The sequence below is a fragment of the Idiotropiscis lumnitzeri genome, chromosome 2 (assembly GCF_059441095.1).
Source record: "Idiotropiscis lumnitzeri isolate Australia: NSW breed Sydney's pygmy pipehorse chromosome 2, RoL_Ilum_1.0, whole genome shotgun sequence".
NCBI lineage: Eukaryota > Metazoa > Chordata > Actinopteri > Syngnathiformes > Syngnathidae > Idiotropiscis > Idiotropiscis lumnitzeri.
The window spans coordinates 27,331,558-27,348,589 of NC_142392.1; the positions used below are offsets into that span (position 1 = coordinate 27,331,558).

General features: G+C 45.7%; 2 protein-coding genes across 2 annotated transcripts in view; both read right to left on the bottom strand.

Annotated features, from left to right (window-relative positions):
* LOC148342160 (uncharacterized) overlaps positions 1–17,032 on the bottom strand; it is a 393,910-nt gene that overhangs the window by 15,237 nt on the left and 361,641 nt on the right. The window lies entirely within an intron of this gene.
* The window catches only part of LOC148342161 (uncharacterized), a 37,675-nt gene that overhangs the window by 9,916 nt on the left and 10,727 nt on the right, over positions 1–17,032 (bottom strand). Inside the window, exon 2 of the mRNA XM_088284900.1 lies at positions 12,166–12,991. Coding sequence (XP_088141026.1) covers positions 12,166–12,991 — 826 coding nt within the window. The remainder of the gene's footprint in view (positions 1–12,165; positions 12,992–17,032) is intronic.

The following is a 17,032-nucleotide window of genomic DNA, read 5'->3' on the forward strand; positions in this document are numbered from 1 at the left end:
TACACGTCGTGTTATGCAGCTATTGCGAGCACCTCCACATGGCGGGAAATACGACGTGCTCAAACAGCTTCTGCTGAGGAGGTTCTGTTTGTCGGACTCAGAGAGGGCAGATAGGCTCCTTTCCCTGCCCGGTTTGGGCGATGGCACGGCAGTGGATCTCATGGACAATATGCTGTCGCTCTTGGGTTCGGATGAGGGCGGTTTTATTTTCCCGCACATTTTCCTGCGACAGCTACCATCTCCGGTGCGCGCAGTGTTGGCTAACTCCGCTTGTCTGGCGACCGGCGATCATCGAGGTTTGGCTGAGGAAGCGGATCGAGTTCTGCTGGCTACGAGACGGTTCGCCGTGCAAAGTGTGGCGGCCGATTCCACCCTTGGGACGACACCAGACGTGGATCCGTCAACGGTGGCCGCGGTGGTCGTTCGAAAGCGTCGTGGGAAGGTTCTCTGCTTCTTCCATCAGCGGTTTGGCGCCAGGGCTCGGCGTTGTGTTCCCCCCTGCACCTACGAAGCTCCGGGAAACTCCAACGCCGGCGTTCAGTAGTGGCTGTGGGCGCCGGCAAAGAGAGCGAGCTGCTTTTCCTTACAGACTCGTCCTCTGGACGACGTTTCCTGGTGGACTGCGGGTCGCAAGTCAGCCTGCTTACACCCTCCGCCGTGGACAAGGCGGGCGGCGTTTGCGGACCACCCCTGTGTGCGGCTAACGGCTCGCCCATCATCAGCTTTGGTTCCAGGTCGGTGACTCTGTGCTTCCATGGACGTGATTTCCAGTGGAACTTTCTTGTTGCCGCAATCACGGTTCCCATTATCGGCGCGGATTTTCTGTGTGCACATGGACTGCTCGTTGATGTCGCAAACCGCCGTTTGATTGACGCTGTTTCTTTTGCTACTTTTCCGTGTGAGGCTGGGGGACTCGGGCCATTAACGCATGCGAATTATTTGGCATCGGGTGACATTTATCAGCGCCTGCTGACAGACTTTCCCTCCCTAACGACTCCAGCCTTTTCCACCGCATGCACTAAACACGGGGTGGAGCATTTCATACCCACGGTCGGCCCGCCTGTTTTTGCTCGCGCGCGTCGCCTTGACGCGGCCAAATTGGCGATAGCAAAAGGGGAGTTTGCTACAATGGAGCGTTTGGGGATTGTGAGGCGTTCTAACAGTCCGTGGGCCTCGCCTTTACACATGGTGCCTAAAAGGGATGGTTCCTGGCGGCCTTGTGGTGATTTTCGTCGCTTTAACAATGTGACTACGCATGACCGTTACCCCATTCCACACATTCAAGACTTTTCCACCCGTTTGGCGGGCACCACCATTTTTTCAAAAGTGGACTTGGTCCGTGGTTACCACCAGGTGCCTGTGCAGGCGGAAGATGTGCCCAAAACCGCGGTGATAACCCCGTTCGGTCTTTTTGAATTCTTGCGCATGCCTTTTGGACTGAAGGGGGCAGCACAGACTTTTCAAAGATTGATGGACTCTGTGTTGCGCAACCTCGACTTTGTGTTTGTTTATCTTGACGATATTCTGGTGGCCAGTCCTTCACCAGAGGAACATCTGTCGCACTTAACAGAGGTTTTCAAGCGTCTTGATTCGCATGGTCTGATCGTTAACCCAGCGAAATGTCAATTTGGTCTGGCTGAGATTGATTTCTTAGGCCACCGGATTTCAGCACAGGGCGCGGTCCCCTTGCCCGCCAAGGTGAAGGCAGTGGTGGATTTCCCCCGCCCGGCCTCAATTAAGGCGCTGCAGGAGTTTTTGGGCATGGTTAATTTTTATAACCGGTTTCTCCCGCGTGCGGCCCACCTCCTGCATCCTCTTTACAATGCCTTGAAAAATAAGAAAGCTAATGATACTGTCGAGTGGTCTGCACCGCGGGAACAGGCTTTTCGACAAACTAAGGACGCCCTGGCGAGTGCGACTCTCCTGGTCCACCCGATTGCGACTGCGCAAGTTGCCTTAACTACAGATGCTTCTGATATAGCTGTTGGGGCAGTGGTTGAGCAGCTCGTGGCAAATGTGTGGCAGCCTCTTGCGTTTTTCAGTCGTAAGCTGCGGGATAACGAACGCAAGTATAGTGTTTTCGACCGAGAGTTGTTGGCTTTGTACCTTGCGACGCGCCACTTTCGCTTCCTTCTTGAAGGACGCCGTTTCACGGCTTACGTAGATCATAAGCCACTTACGTTTGCGATGTCAAAGGTTACTGAACCATGGTCGGCCCGTCAGCAGCGGCACTTGGCGGCCGTTTCAGAGTTTACGACGGACGTTCGGCACGTGGCCGGTAAGTGTAACCCTGTAGCTGATTGTTTATCGCGCGCGATCGTGTGTCCAGTCCAGCTCGGGGTTGATTTTTCGGAAATGGCTGCCGACCAGTCCGTTGATCCTGACATCCGCAACCTCAAGGCAGTGAGTACGGCTCTTAAGCTTGAGGAGGTGGTGTTGCGGGGCGGTGGCACTGCTCTCCTCTGCGATGTGTCCACGGGCCGCCCTCGTCCTGTAGTTCCGTTGGAATGGCGTCGCCGGATTTTTGATTCGATCCACTCCCTGTCACACCCTGGCGTCCGTGCATCGGTCAAGCTGGTTGGGGCAAAGTTTGTCTGGCCCGGGCTTCGTAAGGACGTCAGGATGTGGGCAGCGGCCTGTGTAGCATGTCTGCGTGCCAAAGTCCACCGACACACCAGGTCGAGCCTTGAACCTTTTCCGATTCCGGCCAGGAGGTTCGACCATGTGCATGTGGACTTGGTAGGTCCCCTTCCCCCTTCGCAAGGTTTTACTCACCTACTCACTATGGTGGACCGGACGACTAGGTGGCCAGAGGCGGTTCCTCTGTCCTCCACGACCTCGGTGGATATAGCCCGTGCGTTTCTGTCGTCCTGGGTCGCGCGTTTTGGCACGCCGTCCGATATCACCTCGGACAGGGGCCCCCAGTTTGTATCTGAGCTCTGGTCAGCCTTGGCAGTATCGTTGGGTGTGCGCGTGCACCGCACTACTGCCTACCATCCGCAGGCTAACGGTTTGTGCGAACGTTTTCACCGGTTACTTAAAGCTGCGCTGCGAGCTGCGTTATCGGACGGTAACTGGGTCGACCGTCTGCCATGGATTTTGCTCGGCTTACGTTCAGCGCCGAAGGAGGATCTTAACGCCGCTCCTGCTGAGTTGGTGCTCGGTCAGCCGCTTCGCGTACCTGGTGAATTTCTGCCAGACGGTTTGGACGCTCCGCCCTTTTCCTTTTTGTCGGGGGGGCCCCTGAGCCCTGCACCGGTTCACCACTGTGTTCCCAAGGTATTCGTGCCGTCCGCGCTTATGTCAGCCCGTTTTGTTTTTGTGCGCCACGATGCCCACCGCTCGCCCTTGCAGCCACCGTATGACGGCCCGTTTAGGGTGCTGGAGCGCGGCGATAAGAGTTTTGTGCTTGATATGGGTGGGCGAAGGGAGTGCGTCTCGGTAGATAGGCTAAAACCAGCTCATTTGGTTGCAGGCGATGTGCTGTTGCCGGCCCACGTCCCTCGCCGCGGTCGCCCTCCAAAGTCCACGCCCTCACTTCCGCGCGACGACGTTGTGTGTCGTGCTCCCGCTCCTGTCTCGCCTGACCCCCCTGCCCACCGGGTTTCAACTGCACCACTAAAGGATGGCCTGCGTAGTCGTTGTGGCAGGCCGGTGAAGCCCCTGTGAGGTTTTTGTTCTGAGCGACCTTCTGGGTGTTCGGGGGGGGGCTGTGTGGCGGACATTAGGACCATGCCTCTCACCCAGTAGGCATCCCGTTTGGGGGCGTATTCATGTTAATGTTTGTTGGCGCGAATTTGTGATTGTGTGTTATTCTGTTGTTGGCAGTCTTGGAATAAAGACGTGTTCACAGTCAGTCGTGTGTGCTCATTTCAACTGCCACACTGCCACACATTTGCCACGAGCTGCTCAACCACTGCCCCAACAGCTATATCAGAAGCATCTGTAGTTAAGGCAACTTGCGCAGTCGCAATCGGGTGGACCAGGAGAGTCGCACTCGCCAGGGCGTCCTTAGTTTGTCGAAAAGCCTGTTCCCGCCGTGCAGACCACTCGACAGTATCATTAGCTTTCTTATTTTTCAAGGCATTGTAAAGAGGATGCAGGAGGTGGGCCGCACGCGGGAGAAACCGGTTATAAAAATTAACCATGCCCAAAAACTCCTGCAGCGCCTTAACTGAGGCCGGGCGGGGGAAATCCACCACTGCCTTCACCTTGGCGGGCAAGGGGACCGCGCCCTGTGCTGAAATCCGGTGGCCTAAGAAATCAATCTCAGCCAGACCAAATTGACATTTCGCTGGGTTAACGATCAGACCATGCGAATCAAGACGCTTGAAAACCTCTGTTAAGTGCGACAGATGTTCCTCTGGTGAAGGACTGGACACCAGAATATCGTCAAGATATACAAACACAAAGTCGAGGTTGCGCAACACAGAGTCCATCAATCTTTGAAAAGTCTGTGCTGCCCCCTTCAGTCCAAAAGGCATGCGCAAGAATTCAAAAAGACCGAACGGGGTTATCACCGCGGTTTTGGGCACATCTTCCGCCTGCACAGGCACCTGGTGGTAACCACGGACCAAGTCCACTTTTGAAAAAATGGTGGTGCCCGCCAAACGGGTGGAAAAGTCTTGAATGTGTGGAATGGGGTAACGGTCATGCGTAGTCACATTGTTCAGGCGACGAAAATCACCACAAGGCCGCCAGGAACCATCCCTTTTAGGCACCATGTGTAAAGGCGAGGCCCACGGACTGTTAGAACGTCTCACAATCCCCAAACGCTCCATTGTAGCAAACTCCCCTTTTGCTATCGCTAATTTGGCCGCGTCAAGGCGACGCGCGCGAGCAAAAACTGGCGGGCCGACCGTGGGTATGAAATGCTCCACTCCGTGTTCAGTGCATGCGGTGGAAAAGGCTGGAGTCGTTAGGGAGGGAAAGTCTGTCAACAGGCGCTGATAAATGTCACCCGATGCCAAATAATTCGCATGCGTTAATGGCCCGAGTCCCCCAGCCTCACACGGAAAAGTAGCAAAAGAAACAGCGTCAATCAAACGGCGGTTTGCGACATCAACGAGCAGTCCATGTGCACACAGAAAATCCGCGCCGATAATGGGAACCGTGATTGCGGCAACAAGAAAGTTCCACTGGAAATCACGTCCATGGAAGCACAGAGTCACCAACCTGGAACCAAAGCTGATGATGGGCGAGCCGTTAGCCGCACACAGGGGTGGTCCGCAAACGCCGCCCGCCTTATCCACGGCGGAGGGTGTAAGCAGCCTGACTTGCGACCCGCAGTCCACCAGGAAACGTCTTCCAGAGGACGAGTCTGTAAGGAAAAGCAGCTCGCTCTCTTTGCCGGCACCCACAGCCACTACTGGACGCCGGCGTTGGAGTTTCCCGGAGCTTCGTAGGTGCAGGGGGGAACACAACGCCGAGCCCTGGCGCCAAACCGCTGATGGAAGAAGCAGAGAACCTTCCCACGACGCTTTCGAACGACCACCGCGGCCACCGTTGACGGATCCACGTCTGGTACGTCCCAAGGGTGGAATCGGCCGCCACACTTTGCACGGCGAACCGTCTCGTAGCCAGCAGAACTCGATCCGCTTCCTCAGCCAAACCTCGATGATCGCCGGTCGCCAGACAAGCGGAGTTAGCCAACACTGCGCGCACCGGAGATGGTAGCTGTCGCAGGAAAATGTGCGGGAAAATAAAACCGCCCTCATCCGAACCCAAGAGCGACAGCATATTGTCCATGAGATCCACTGCCGTGCCATCGCTCAAACCGGGCAGGGAAAGGAGCCTATCTGCCCTCTCTGAGTCCGACAAACAGAACCTCCTCAGCAGAAGCTGTTTGAGCGCGTCGTATTTCCCGCCATGTGGAGGTGCTCGCAATAGCTGCATAACACGACCTGTAGTCAGTTGGTCGAGGGACGCCACGACCATGTAGTACTTCGGGTCATCGGAGGTGATTCCACGAAGGTGGAAAAGCGCTTCCACATGCTGGAACCACGAAGCCGGATCGCTCTGCCAGAACTCCGGTAGCCTCACGGTAGCGGTGACGGCTGCAAGATGAAGGAGTTGGGGCGGCATGGCCGAGGAAGACACCTCTTCATCTACGACTTGAAACATACTCAGCGTCGGGGTCACCAATGTGGCAGTTGGAATGAGCACACACGACTGACTGTGAACACGTCTTTATTCCAAGACTGCCAACAACAGAATAACGCACAATCACAAATTCGAGCCAACAAACATTCACATGAATACGCCCCCAAACGGGATGCCTGCTGGGTGAGAGGCATGGTCCCAATGTCCGCCACAGTATCAGTCTTGGAGACCAGACGGGAATCAACTTATACAGCTGATGACTAACCTGGGGAGGACCTTCCCTCGGACGTGGAACCGTACCGTGGGAGGGAGCGAGGACGACCGATTCAACCTACATTATCCTTGACATAAAAAAACTCCTATAAAAACTGAAGCTGGGCTGAAATATGGTGCACATTTTTCGACTGTGCTCGCCCGAGTGCAGTTTTCTCGTGAGATTAAGAAAAAGCCGCCCAGATACAAGTCTTTGTACTATTTCCTGAACTCCAGAAATTGAAGAAACTAAATATCGGAACTCTAATCAGTTGTTGAGGTTTTATTTGACCCTTTTCTTCTTGAGTACAAAAAACGAACACGCATTGGAGTAAGTTTGGCTTTTAAAGGTTGATTTACTAACTAGTTCTCATTTCCACGGTGACCCAAGTACAAGAGGAACTTTGTGGAATAAAAGAAGAGAACGACCAACATCTTCAACTGCTGGGCGAAGTTTGCAACCAGCCTCGTGTTGTGCCACACAAAGCAGGTTTGTACACGTTTTACTCTCATTTGATTTGTAAAGAACGACTTTCTATCGTTCGAAATATGCATCACAACATTAAGTTATTTGGGGAAATGCGTTCAAGGTTATTGCCGTTTTATTTTTATTTTTTGCTTTTAACTTGCCGGTCTGCTGAACATTTGTTGATGCCAAATTAAATCAGTGCAGGAAATAAATGCCAAAGAAAAACCATTAGTGGGGGGGTAAACTCCATGTTTTTTTCCAGTATAAAATGTTAACTGATTATTTAACATTTGACATATGACAATGTCAAAGTGTTCATGTTTTTCCATTCTTTATGAGTTTGCATTTACAATTTGCTTTGCTGTGCTTCAATAAAACGCCGCACAGGAGCGGGAAAGCTTTTCTCTTTGGCGGACTGCTCCTCGCAAGTGACAAAGACAATCTTGGCTGGGTGATTCATTTATCAAGGCTTGTCTCGTTTTTGACAAAAACTCTGACATATCTTGTTCAAGCAATTCCTTATGGAATGATTGAACCTGACTCTAAAAACTGTGCACACTGTGGCAAAAAGATCAATGGCGTTGATGAATTTTAGTGGCTATAACACAATGGATTAAGTTTTTGAAAAAATCAAGTATGTATTGGTCTTATTTATTTATGAAATTTTTACTGGCTTGGTCAATGAACCTCGGGTGGTCCTGCACAGATTTGTGCACGTGTGCGTAGTTTCACCTCATCCAAACATTTAAAATTCATTGAATGCATCCATCCAGGGTTGCACGGATCTCATCAGTGAACAAGCGCATGCTGCAAGGAATGCATCTGCAATTTTGGCTTACTATGGGCTTAAAAAGGGAGAACGTCACAACCCCCTTTTCCACCAACAAGTCCAGGAACATTTAGTTCCTGGTCATAAAGTTCCTGTGGCCCAGGTGGTTTGCATCTCCCCCGCAACTCAAAGTTCTTGATAATTTATGCAAATGTAAATTATGATGTATCAGAGGGAGGTCTTGTGTTACTTTGTTACTCATTACTGACACCCTATGGCTGTTAAGCATCATTGCAGTTACAAAATAATTCAGTGAACTCTAATAATATTATGGTGTATCTTAGTCTAATTTTAATACATATTGGATAACTTTAAAATACACCTTATTCATATATGTCAGAGTGAAAGTGTTGTTGCTTAATTTATGTGCAGGGATTTTAACTCTTCACACGTAATTTTGTTTTCAAATTTATTTAGAAACAGAAATTTTATAAAAAAAATTAAAAAGGGGAATGTTGGAATGTACTAGAAACAATATAAGACAAAGTCGCCGCATGAGGTTTGACTTGACCAAACCAAATTTGTCTTTTTGTGTCCTCCAGACGTCAGTGCAAACGATCTCCGTTCTGTGAAAGAGGAGCCAAACTTGACTCACATCAAGAAGGAGGAGGAGGAGATTAACAAGTCACCAGTGAACGTTGTCCCTACAAAGAGTGAAGATGAAAACAAGGATGAGAGTGAGGACAAGAGAGGGGCGGAGCCTCCAAGTAGCAGTTCAAGTCATCACGTGACAACAGAAGATGATGAAGACCACTGGGGACCATCACAAGCACATAATGAGGACACATTATCAGATGCTCATCATGATGATGATGGTGATCATGATGATGATAATGGGCAAGCTAAAGGTGAAAGGGCACGTCACACTGACTCATTAACTTTGTGTTTAAAAGGGCACAAAAAAACACACAGTGGTAAAAACCCTTTTTCTTGCTCAGTTCATGGTAAAAGCTCTCAAAATGCAACGTTAACAAGACACACAAGAACACACACTGGAGAAAAAACATTTTCCTGCTCAGTTTGTGGAAAATGCTTCTCGGAAAAGACATATTTAACAAAACACACAACAACACACAGTGGTGAAAAACCTTTTTCCTGCTCAGTTTGTGGCAGAAGCTTCTCTGATATGTCAACTTTAACAAAACATAGAAGAACACACAGTGGAGAAAAACCTTTTTCCTGCTCAGTTTGTGGCAAAAGCTTTTCTGTAAAGTCAAATTTACAAAGCCACACAAGAACACACACTGGAGAAAAACCTTTTTCCTGCTCGGTTTGTGGCAAAAGCTTCTCTGTTAAGTCAACTTTAACACAACATCGAAGAACACACAGTGTGGAAAAACCTTTTGCCTGCTCAGTTTGTGCCAAGAGTTTCTCTCGAAAGTCACATTTACAAAGACATACAAGAACACACGGTGGAGAAAAAACTTTTTCTTGCTCAGTTTGCGGCAAGAGTTTCTCTCAAAAGGCAAATTTAACAAGTCACACAAGAATACATAGTGGAGAAAAACCTTTTTCCTGCTCAATTTGTGGAAAAAGCTTCTCTCAAAATTCAAGTTTAACAATCCACACAAGAACACACAGTGGTGAAAACCCCTTTTCCTGTTCAGTTTGCGGAAAAGGTTTCTCTCAAAAGTCTCATTTGGTAAGGCACATGAGAACACACAGTGGTGAAAAATCTTTTTCATGCTTAGTTTGTGGAAAATGTTTCTCTCAAAAGGCGAATTTAACAAGCCACACAAGAACACACAGTGGAGACAAGCCATTCAGTTGCAGCGTTTGTGCTAAAAAATTCGCCACTAAAAAGCAAGCTGAGAGACACAATTGTGCTGGTGACAATAGCAGCGATCCTTGAAGCTTAAAAAAAGACAAAAAAACTGAAGGAACTGAAGGAACTGACTCTTTGTGGAAAGATGATGTTGGAGTTCAGTCACCATGGAAATGAGAAGTAGTTTCGTAAATCAACCTTTAGAAGCCAAACTTACTCCAATGCGTGTTCGTTTTTTTGTACTCAAGAAGAAAAGGGTCAAATAAAGACTCAACAACTGATTAGAGTTCCGATATTTATTTTCTTCAATTTCTGGAGTTCAGGAAATAGTACAAAGACAGATATCTGGGCGGCTTTTTCTTAATCTCACGAGAAAACTGCACTCGGGCGAGCACAGTCGAAAAATGCGCGCCATCTTTCATCCCAGCTTCAGTTTTTATAGGAGTTTTTTATGTCAAGGGTAATGTAGGTTGAATCGGTCGTCCTCGCTCCCTCCCACAGCACGGGTCCACGTCCAAGGGAAGGTCCTCCCCAGGTTAGTCATCGTCTGGATAAGTTGATTCCCGTCTGGTTCCTAAGACTGGCACGCCAAGGCTGGCCTTCCCTGGCGGGCAGTCTCTCCGTCGCTCGCCTCGCTGGCATTCCTCTGGAATCTTGTCGGAGTGCATGTGTGTGCAGGTATACGTGTATGTGCAAGTGTGTATGTGCGTGTGCTCCGATCTCCAATTGTTCTGTCTTTCGGAATGTGTTTTTGCGATAGCGTCTGTGTGAGTCCTCCAGTGCCCAATTTGGTATGTTTGCATCTCTACAGCCAATGTGGAGAATGTGCTTCGTCGTATTTGTCCATGAAGTGCTGTGAATGCAAGTCATGGAAATGCTATGTGTGTGTATGTAAAATTATCAACAATTTAAACCTTTTTATTTCACACTTGAATATTTTTTAACATATTTGTTCATTTGAATATGTATGCAATTTAAATTATTCCATCCATCCAGCCATTTTCTGCCGCTCATCCGGGGTCGGGTAATTGAATTTATTTAATATATAAGTATTTTTTATATTTCAATATTAGGACTCTTCTCAATGAGTTCAAGATTTATAAAATGTTTCTATATTTCTTATTAATTGAATTAAGTCTGGATGTGGTTGCCAATTTTAAATTTTAATATTTCCCTATTTCATTATAAAAATAATCCAATGTACAAAAAATATAATAGAGCATGAACAAAAATATTTGGTATATTTGACAAAATGATAGTTTTTTTCCGAAGTGAGATTGTGCTTAGCAACACACCCCAAACGATTGATAGAGCTCAACCTAGAAAGTGTATTTAGCCAGTCAAGAATTTATTCAGAAAGTGAAATATTAAATGTATCTGAGGGGATATTTGAAGAGTTTGAGTTTTGTTCAATGGACCATACATATAAAGATAAAGATAAAGATGTCCTTTATTAGTCCCACAATGGGGAAATTTGAAGTGTTACAGCAGCAAAGATATAGATCACACAGAGTCGGCGGCGTAATGTAGCCGTTAATGTGTAACATTAGCAGCAGACATTCATAAAAAGCATGCAAATATACACAGTATAAACGTATCTAAGTGTAAGGAAACACTCCTAATGCCTGTCCATTATACAGAGGGGGAAACACTGTAATGATAAAAACTACTGAATGATTGAAAATACTGCAATGATAAAGATATTACACTGATAAAAGTACTGTAATGGTGAGAGTACTGAAATGACAGGAAAGTACTGCAATGATAGAAAATACTGCAATGATAAAAGTACTGCAATGATAAAATATACTGCAATGATAAAAGTACTATAATGGTAGAAGTACGAGCCAGCCAAACACAGCGAGAAAACCAGCGCTGACTCCAGTCGCCATCAAGTTGCCAACTCCTGACATTCCAAAACCTTTGAGAGAAACTGAGACGATTTGCGTTTGTGTCTGGTTCTTTTTATAGTTCAACTTCTAGTTCAGTTTTTCACCTTTTCACGGCGTAATGAAGGCCAGTTGAGCAAGTGGAACAAGTGATTTTATTGATGATTGCGGAAGAAACCGATTTCATAAGCACCGTTTCTTCTCACACCTTTTCCATTAGGTACGATTAAAAAGACAACTGAAAAGCATAATGTTAAAAAATGTTCCAAGCAAAGGCAATTAATTTTATTTACGTTTGATGTAAACACCAAAACAAATCATCATCACTCAGACACAATGGTTCAAGTTGGCTTAAAGTCAATAAAAGAGCTTTGCAAAATTCAATATTTCATATTTTATTCAAAATCAAAATTTACATCTTACCACAAAGAGTCAGTTCCTTCAGTTTTTTGTTTTCTTTTTTTTAAGCTTCAAGGATCGCTGCTATTCTCACCAGCACAATCGTGTCTCTTAGCACTCCGTTTAGTGGAGAATTTTTTAGCACAAACGCTGCAACTGAATGGCTTGTCTCCATTGTGTGTTCTGGTGTGGCTTTGTAAACTTGACTTTACAGAGAAGCTTTGGCCACAAACTGAGCAGGAAAAAGGTTTTTCCTCCACTGTGCGTTCTTGTGTGGATCGTTAATTCAAACTTTTGAGTGAAGCTTATGCCACAAACCGAGCAAGAAAAAGGTTTTTCTCCACTGTGTGTTCTTGTGTGACTTGTTAAATTAGATTTTTGAGAGAAGCATTTACCACAAACTGAGCAGGAAAAAGGTTTTTCTCCATTGTGCGTTCTTGTGTGGATTGTTAAAACAAACTTTTGAGAGAAGCTTTTGCCACAAACTGAACAGGAAAAAGGTTTTTCACCACTGTGCTTTCTTGTGTGACTTGTTAAATTTGATTTTTGAGAAAAGCTTTTACCACAAACCAAGCAGGAAAATTGTTTTTCTCCAGTGTGTGTTCTTGTGTGGCTTGTTAAATTTTCCTTACGAGCGAAGCATTTTCCACAAACTGAGCAAGAAAAAGATCTTTCACCACTGTGTGTTCTTGTGTGAATTATTAAATGAGACCTTTGAGAGAAACTCTTGCCACAAACTGAGCAGGAAAAAGGTTTTTCTCCACTGTGCATTCTTGTGTGGTATGTTAAACCTGAATTTTGAAAGAAACCCTTGCCACAAACTGAGCAGGAAAAAGGTTTTTCTCCAGTGTGTATACTTTTGTGGTATGTTAAACCTGAATTTTGAGAGAAACTCTTGCCACAAACTGAGCAGGAAAAAGGTTTTTCTCCAGTGTGTATTCTTTTGTGGTATGTTAAACCTGAATTTTGAGAGAAACTCTTGCCACAAACGGAGCAGGAAAAAGGTTTTTCTCCACTGTGTATTCTTTTGTGGTATGTTAAACCTGAATTTTGAGAGAAACTCTTGCCACAAACTGAGCAGGAAAAAGGTTTTTCTCCACTGTGTATTCTTTTGTGGCATGTTAAACCTGAATTTTGAGAGAAACCTTTTCCGCAAACTGAGCAGGAAAAATGTTTTTCTCCACTGTGGGTTCCTGTGTGCCTTACTAAATGAGACTTTCGAGAGAAGCTTTTGCCACAAACCAAGCAGGAAAAAGGTTTTTCACCACTGTGTGTTTTTCTGTGCCCTTTTAAAGACAGCTTTGAAGTGAATGAGTCAGTGTGACATGCCCTTTCACCTTTGGCTTGCCCATCATCATCATCATCATCATCATCATTAGTATCATCATCATTGTGATGAGCGTCTGATGTGTCCTCATTATGTACTGGTGATGGCCCCTGGTGGTCTTCATCATCTTCTGTTGTCACGTGATGACTTGAACTGCTGCTTGTAGGCTCCGCCCCTCTGTTGTCCTCACTCTCATCCTTGTTTTCATCTTCAGTCTTTATAGGGACAACGTTCAGTGGTGACTTGTTGATCTCCTCCTCCTCCTCCTCCTTTTTGATGTGAGTCAAGCCTGGCTCCTCTTTCACAGAACGGAGATCATTTTGTCTGACGTCTGCAGGACACAAAAAGACAAATTTGGTTTGGTCAAGTCAAAGGTCAGGCGGCGACTTTGTCTTATATTGTTTCTACCGTGCTACCTTGACTTGTGCCTGCCGCACACGGAGCAATGTGTGCGACCCCGATTTGGACCGGACCATGGGGGCATTTCACAAAATTACGTCCTACGATGTAAACCTCCTTTAGCAGCACAGCTGTGATAAACGAGCATTTAAAAAGGAAGCACGTTGCGGCTGATGCCCAATTTCATTCCGGACATAGTCACAGACGTTTCTGGAAGCGAGCTGAAGTTAGCACACACAGGCTATTGTGGGCGTCTGATGGAACACCTGTTGTGGGACCCGAACATATTGATGCAGACCACTGGGAGCCATCGCAACATAATGTCATTGATAGAATAGGAATCCTTCAAGTGAAATATGTTTACAAGTATTTCTTTTTGCATTTATAGATAGTTTCATCGTGGGTACTTTTTGCTTCCATTATAATCTGGATCCCTAAAAGAATTAAAGGGGCCCTGGAATCAGAGTCGCTATTTATTGTATGATTTACGTTTGGTTTTTTTTTACCCAAAATGACATTTATCCTGCGAGTAAGTTCCGACATTACCCTTTTTATTTTTATAAAATTTCTGTTTTGAAATAAATTTTAAAACAAAATTACGTTTGAAGAGTAAAAGTTCTTACACATAAGCATTAAGCAACAACACTTTCACTCTGACTTTCATGTTGACATATTTGAATAATGACTGTATATTTTAAAGTTAGCCAATATGTATTCAAATTTGACGAAGATACACCAAAATATTTTAAGAGTTCACTGAATTATTTTGGAACTGCAATGATGCTTAACAGCCATAGGGTGTCAGTAATGAGTAACAAAGTAACACAAGGCATCCCACTGATACATCATCATTGTCATTTTCAAAAATTACCAGGAACTATGAGTTGTGGGGGAGATGCAAACCACCTGGGCCACAGGAACTTTATTACCAGGAACTAAATATTACTGTCCTTGTAGGTAGAAAAGGGGGTTGTAGATGCATTCCTTGCAGCATGCGCTTGTTCACCGATGAGATCCGTGCAACCCTGGATGGATGCATTAAATGTATTTTAAATGTTTGGATGAGGTGAAACTATGCACACGTGCACAAAACTGTGCAGGGCCACCCGAGGTTCATTGACCGAGCCAGTAAAAGTTTAATAAATAAGACCAATACGTACTTGATTTATTAAAATACGTAATCATTTGTGTTTTATTCACGAACATTGATCAACCTCCATTGATCTTTTTGCCGCAGTGTGCACAGTTTTTAGAGTCCGGTTGAATCATTCCATAAGGAATTGCTTGAACAAGATATGTCAGAGTTATTGTAAAATACGAGACAAGCCTTCATAAATGAATCACCCAGCCAAGATTGTCTTTGTCACTTGCAAGGAGCAGTCCGGCAAAGAGAAAAGCTTTCCCACTCCTGTGCAGCGTTTTATTGAAGCATAGCAAAGCATTTTGAATATGCAAACTCATAAAGAACGGAAAAACATGAACACTTTGACTTCATCACACCCGTCCACACTCTTCCTGTTGTTCGAACGGTTTCAGCTTACAACACATGTTTGGGTCACACTTCTGTTCAATGCGAGCTAAACGGTTTCCTGTCAAACACGGTTCAAGACGTGCATCTGTTTTTGTGGCTTCCTGCTAAACTGCCAGCATAGACACAACTGTTACCGCTGGACTCACGTTTTCCTGTTTAAGAACTCCATGTTTTTGTGACCTTCTATTAACCTGTGTGGTTGATGTGTGGGTCTGGCTCAGCTTCCCTCCGGACAGGTCGCCGAGCATGACAGAATTGGTGATGGAAAGAACCTCTCTGACACAGCCATTTTGGTTCGAAAGAGATTTTATTCTCGTCACATGCTGATGTCAAAAGAAGTCTCCCCAAAAAAGAGAAAAGGGAAAGGGTGTCCCCTCACTTTCCTTCTTATCGGGAATGGCCAAACCGGACATGAATGTCTAACTTTACCTTGTTGCATATGCATTCTCATTGTGCAAGTTGAAAAATATGTAATTGACTTGTGCTGGGAGGAGTATGCAAATCGCTGTTGAGAGTCCGGTTAGAACTCCAATAATGAGGATATGGTCTTGTGTTTCTGGTCTTTTAATAAAGTTGCAGTCAAAGTACACATTTCTTGATGCTTCAAACGCTCTATTCGTGTGGTTCTAAAGGGAAAATAATAAACATTGAACATTGCATGTTACCAATTAGCAGTGAAACGTGGATTGTACAGACAAACGAACAGTGTTATTAATGCTGTCACTTACTTGTCTCACGCACAACTCAAAGCAGGACAAATGTGGACTACAACTGAAACTTAGCTCGATAGACAGACTGACACGATTCTCGCCACTTCCTCCTTCCTATATACACACACGCACGCCCACGCTACGTGAGTTGGAGCACTAAACTCCGCCCTCTCAAAGGAGCCGGTGTCGTAGTCTCTGAGCAGCCTTTTCTACACTAGTCTTCGATTTTGCCCCCAAAGCCCCCTATGGCGAGAGCAGATGTGGTTGCTCTTTGAAGTGGCCTTCTGGTGCCATCTTGACTGCTTCTATCACCTCGAGTGCACCACACCTTTTGTCCTCCGGGACAGTATCTCGTTCACATTGGAATTCCAACACAAACACTGGTCACTTCTTTAGTCTCCAATTCCCTCATAGTTATTTAAGAGAATTACTAAAATGTTCATAAGAGTGAATAGAAAAATACACTACATATTTCCCCCTTCGAGGCAATCTTGTCCTGATAAAGCAAAAACGACACCAGCATGTCACCAAAAATCCCATTCCAACCTTTTATATGAATCCATTGTCTAAAATTTGGGAAACCTAATTGACTAAAACCTAAATCATGTTCAAGGCATGCTACATAAAGGTAGTTTAACTAAGTATAATAACTAAGTATAATAAGGCCAAATTGCTCCGTGGCGTCACTCTAACACCTCCTGCAGGACCACACATAAATCCAGCAATAATTCCAAAAAATCCCAAATCAACCATCTCGGTCACGAAGGAGTTTCCCCCGCAATGATAGATCTTGAAGCAAACCGGCAGTAACACTCACAATTTCCAGTGTAGTCCATGTGGAGGCATCAAAGCTTCGCTGAACCTTCGTCAAAACCCCCCGCCCCCTTCGAAAGAGTGGGGAAAAAGGGGGAGATCCTTTCTAACACTTTCTAGTAAACCTATATTCACAGGTCAAGTAGGATGAAGGAACACCGTTACAGAACAGAATAAATCCACAGCGTAATAAATGCATGATGGGACAAGACACATAAACACACAAAACAAAAACACGAGTCCAATAATATGCAAAAACATAGTTGAGGCCACGCTCCAGCGTGAGAATCCCATGGCATCGTCTCCCTCGAGAGATGCCAAGCCCTCGTCACCGACGAGCTCTTGCAAACAGTATTGTTTCAGATTATCACGTCCACATCCTATGACCCTCATAGGAGTCCTCCTCGTCGCTTGCTCCAAGTGAGATTGCAGTCTACATCCAACTCCATCGACACTTCAACTGAAACACAACAAGCAGACACACTCCACACAAAAATTGAGCACCAGAGATGCCAAAGAAACCATTTTCCACAAGAATGAGTCCATT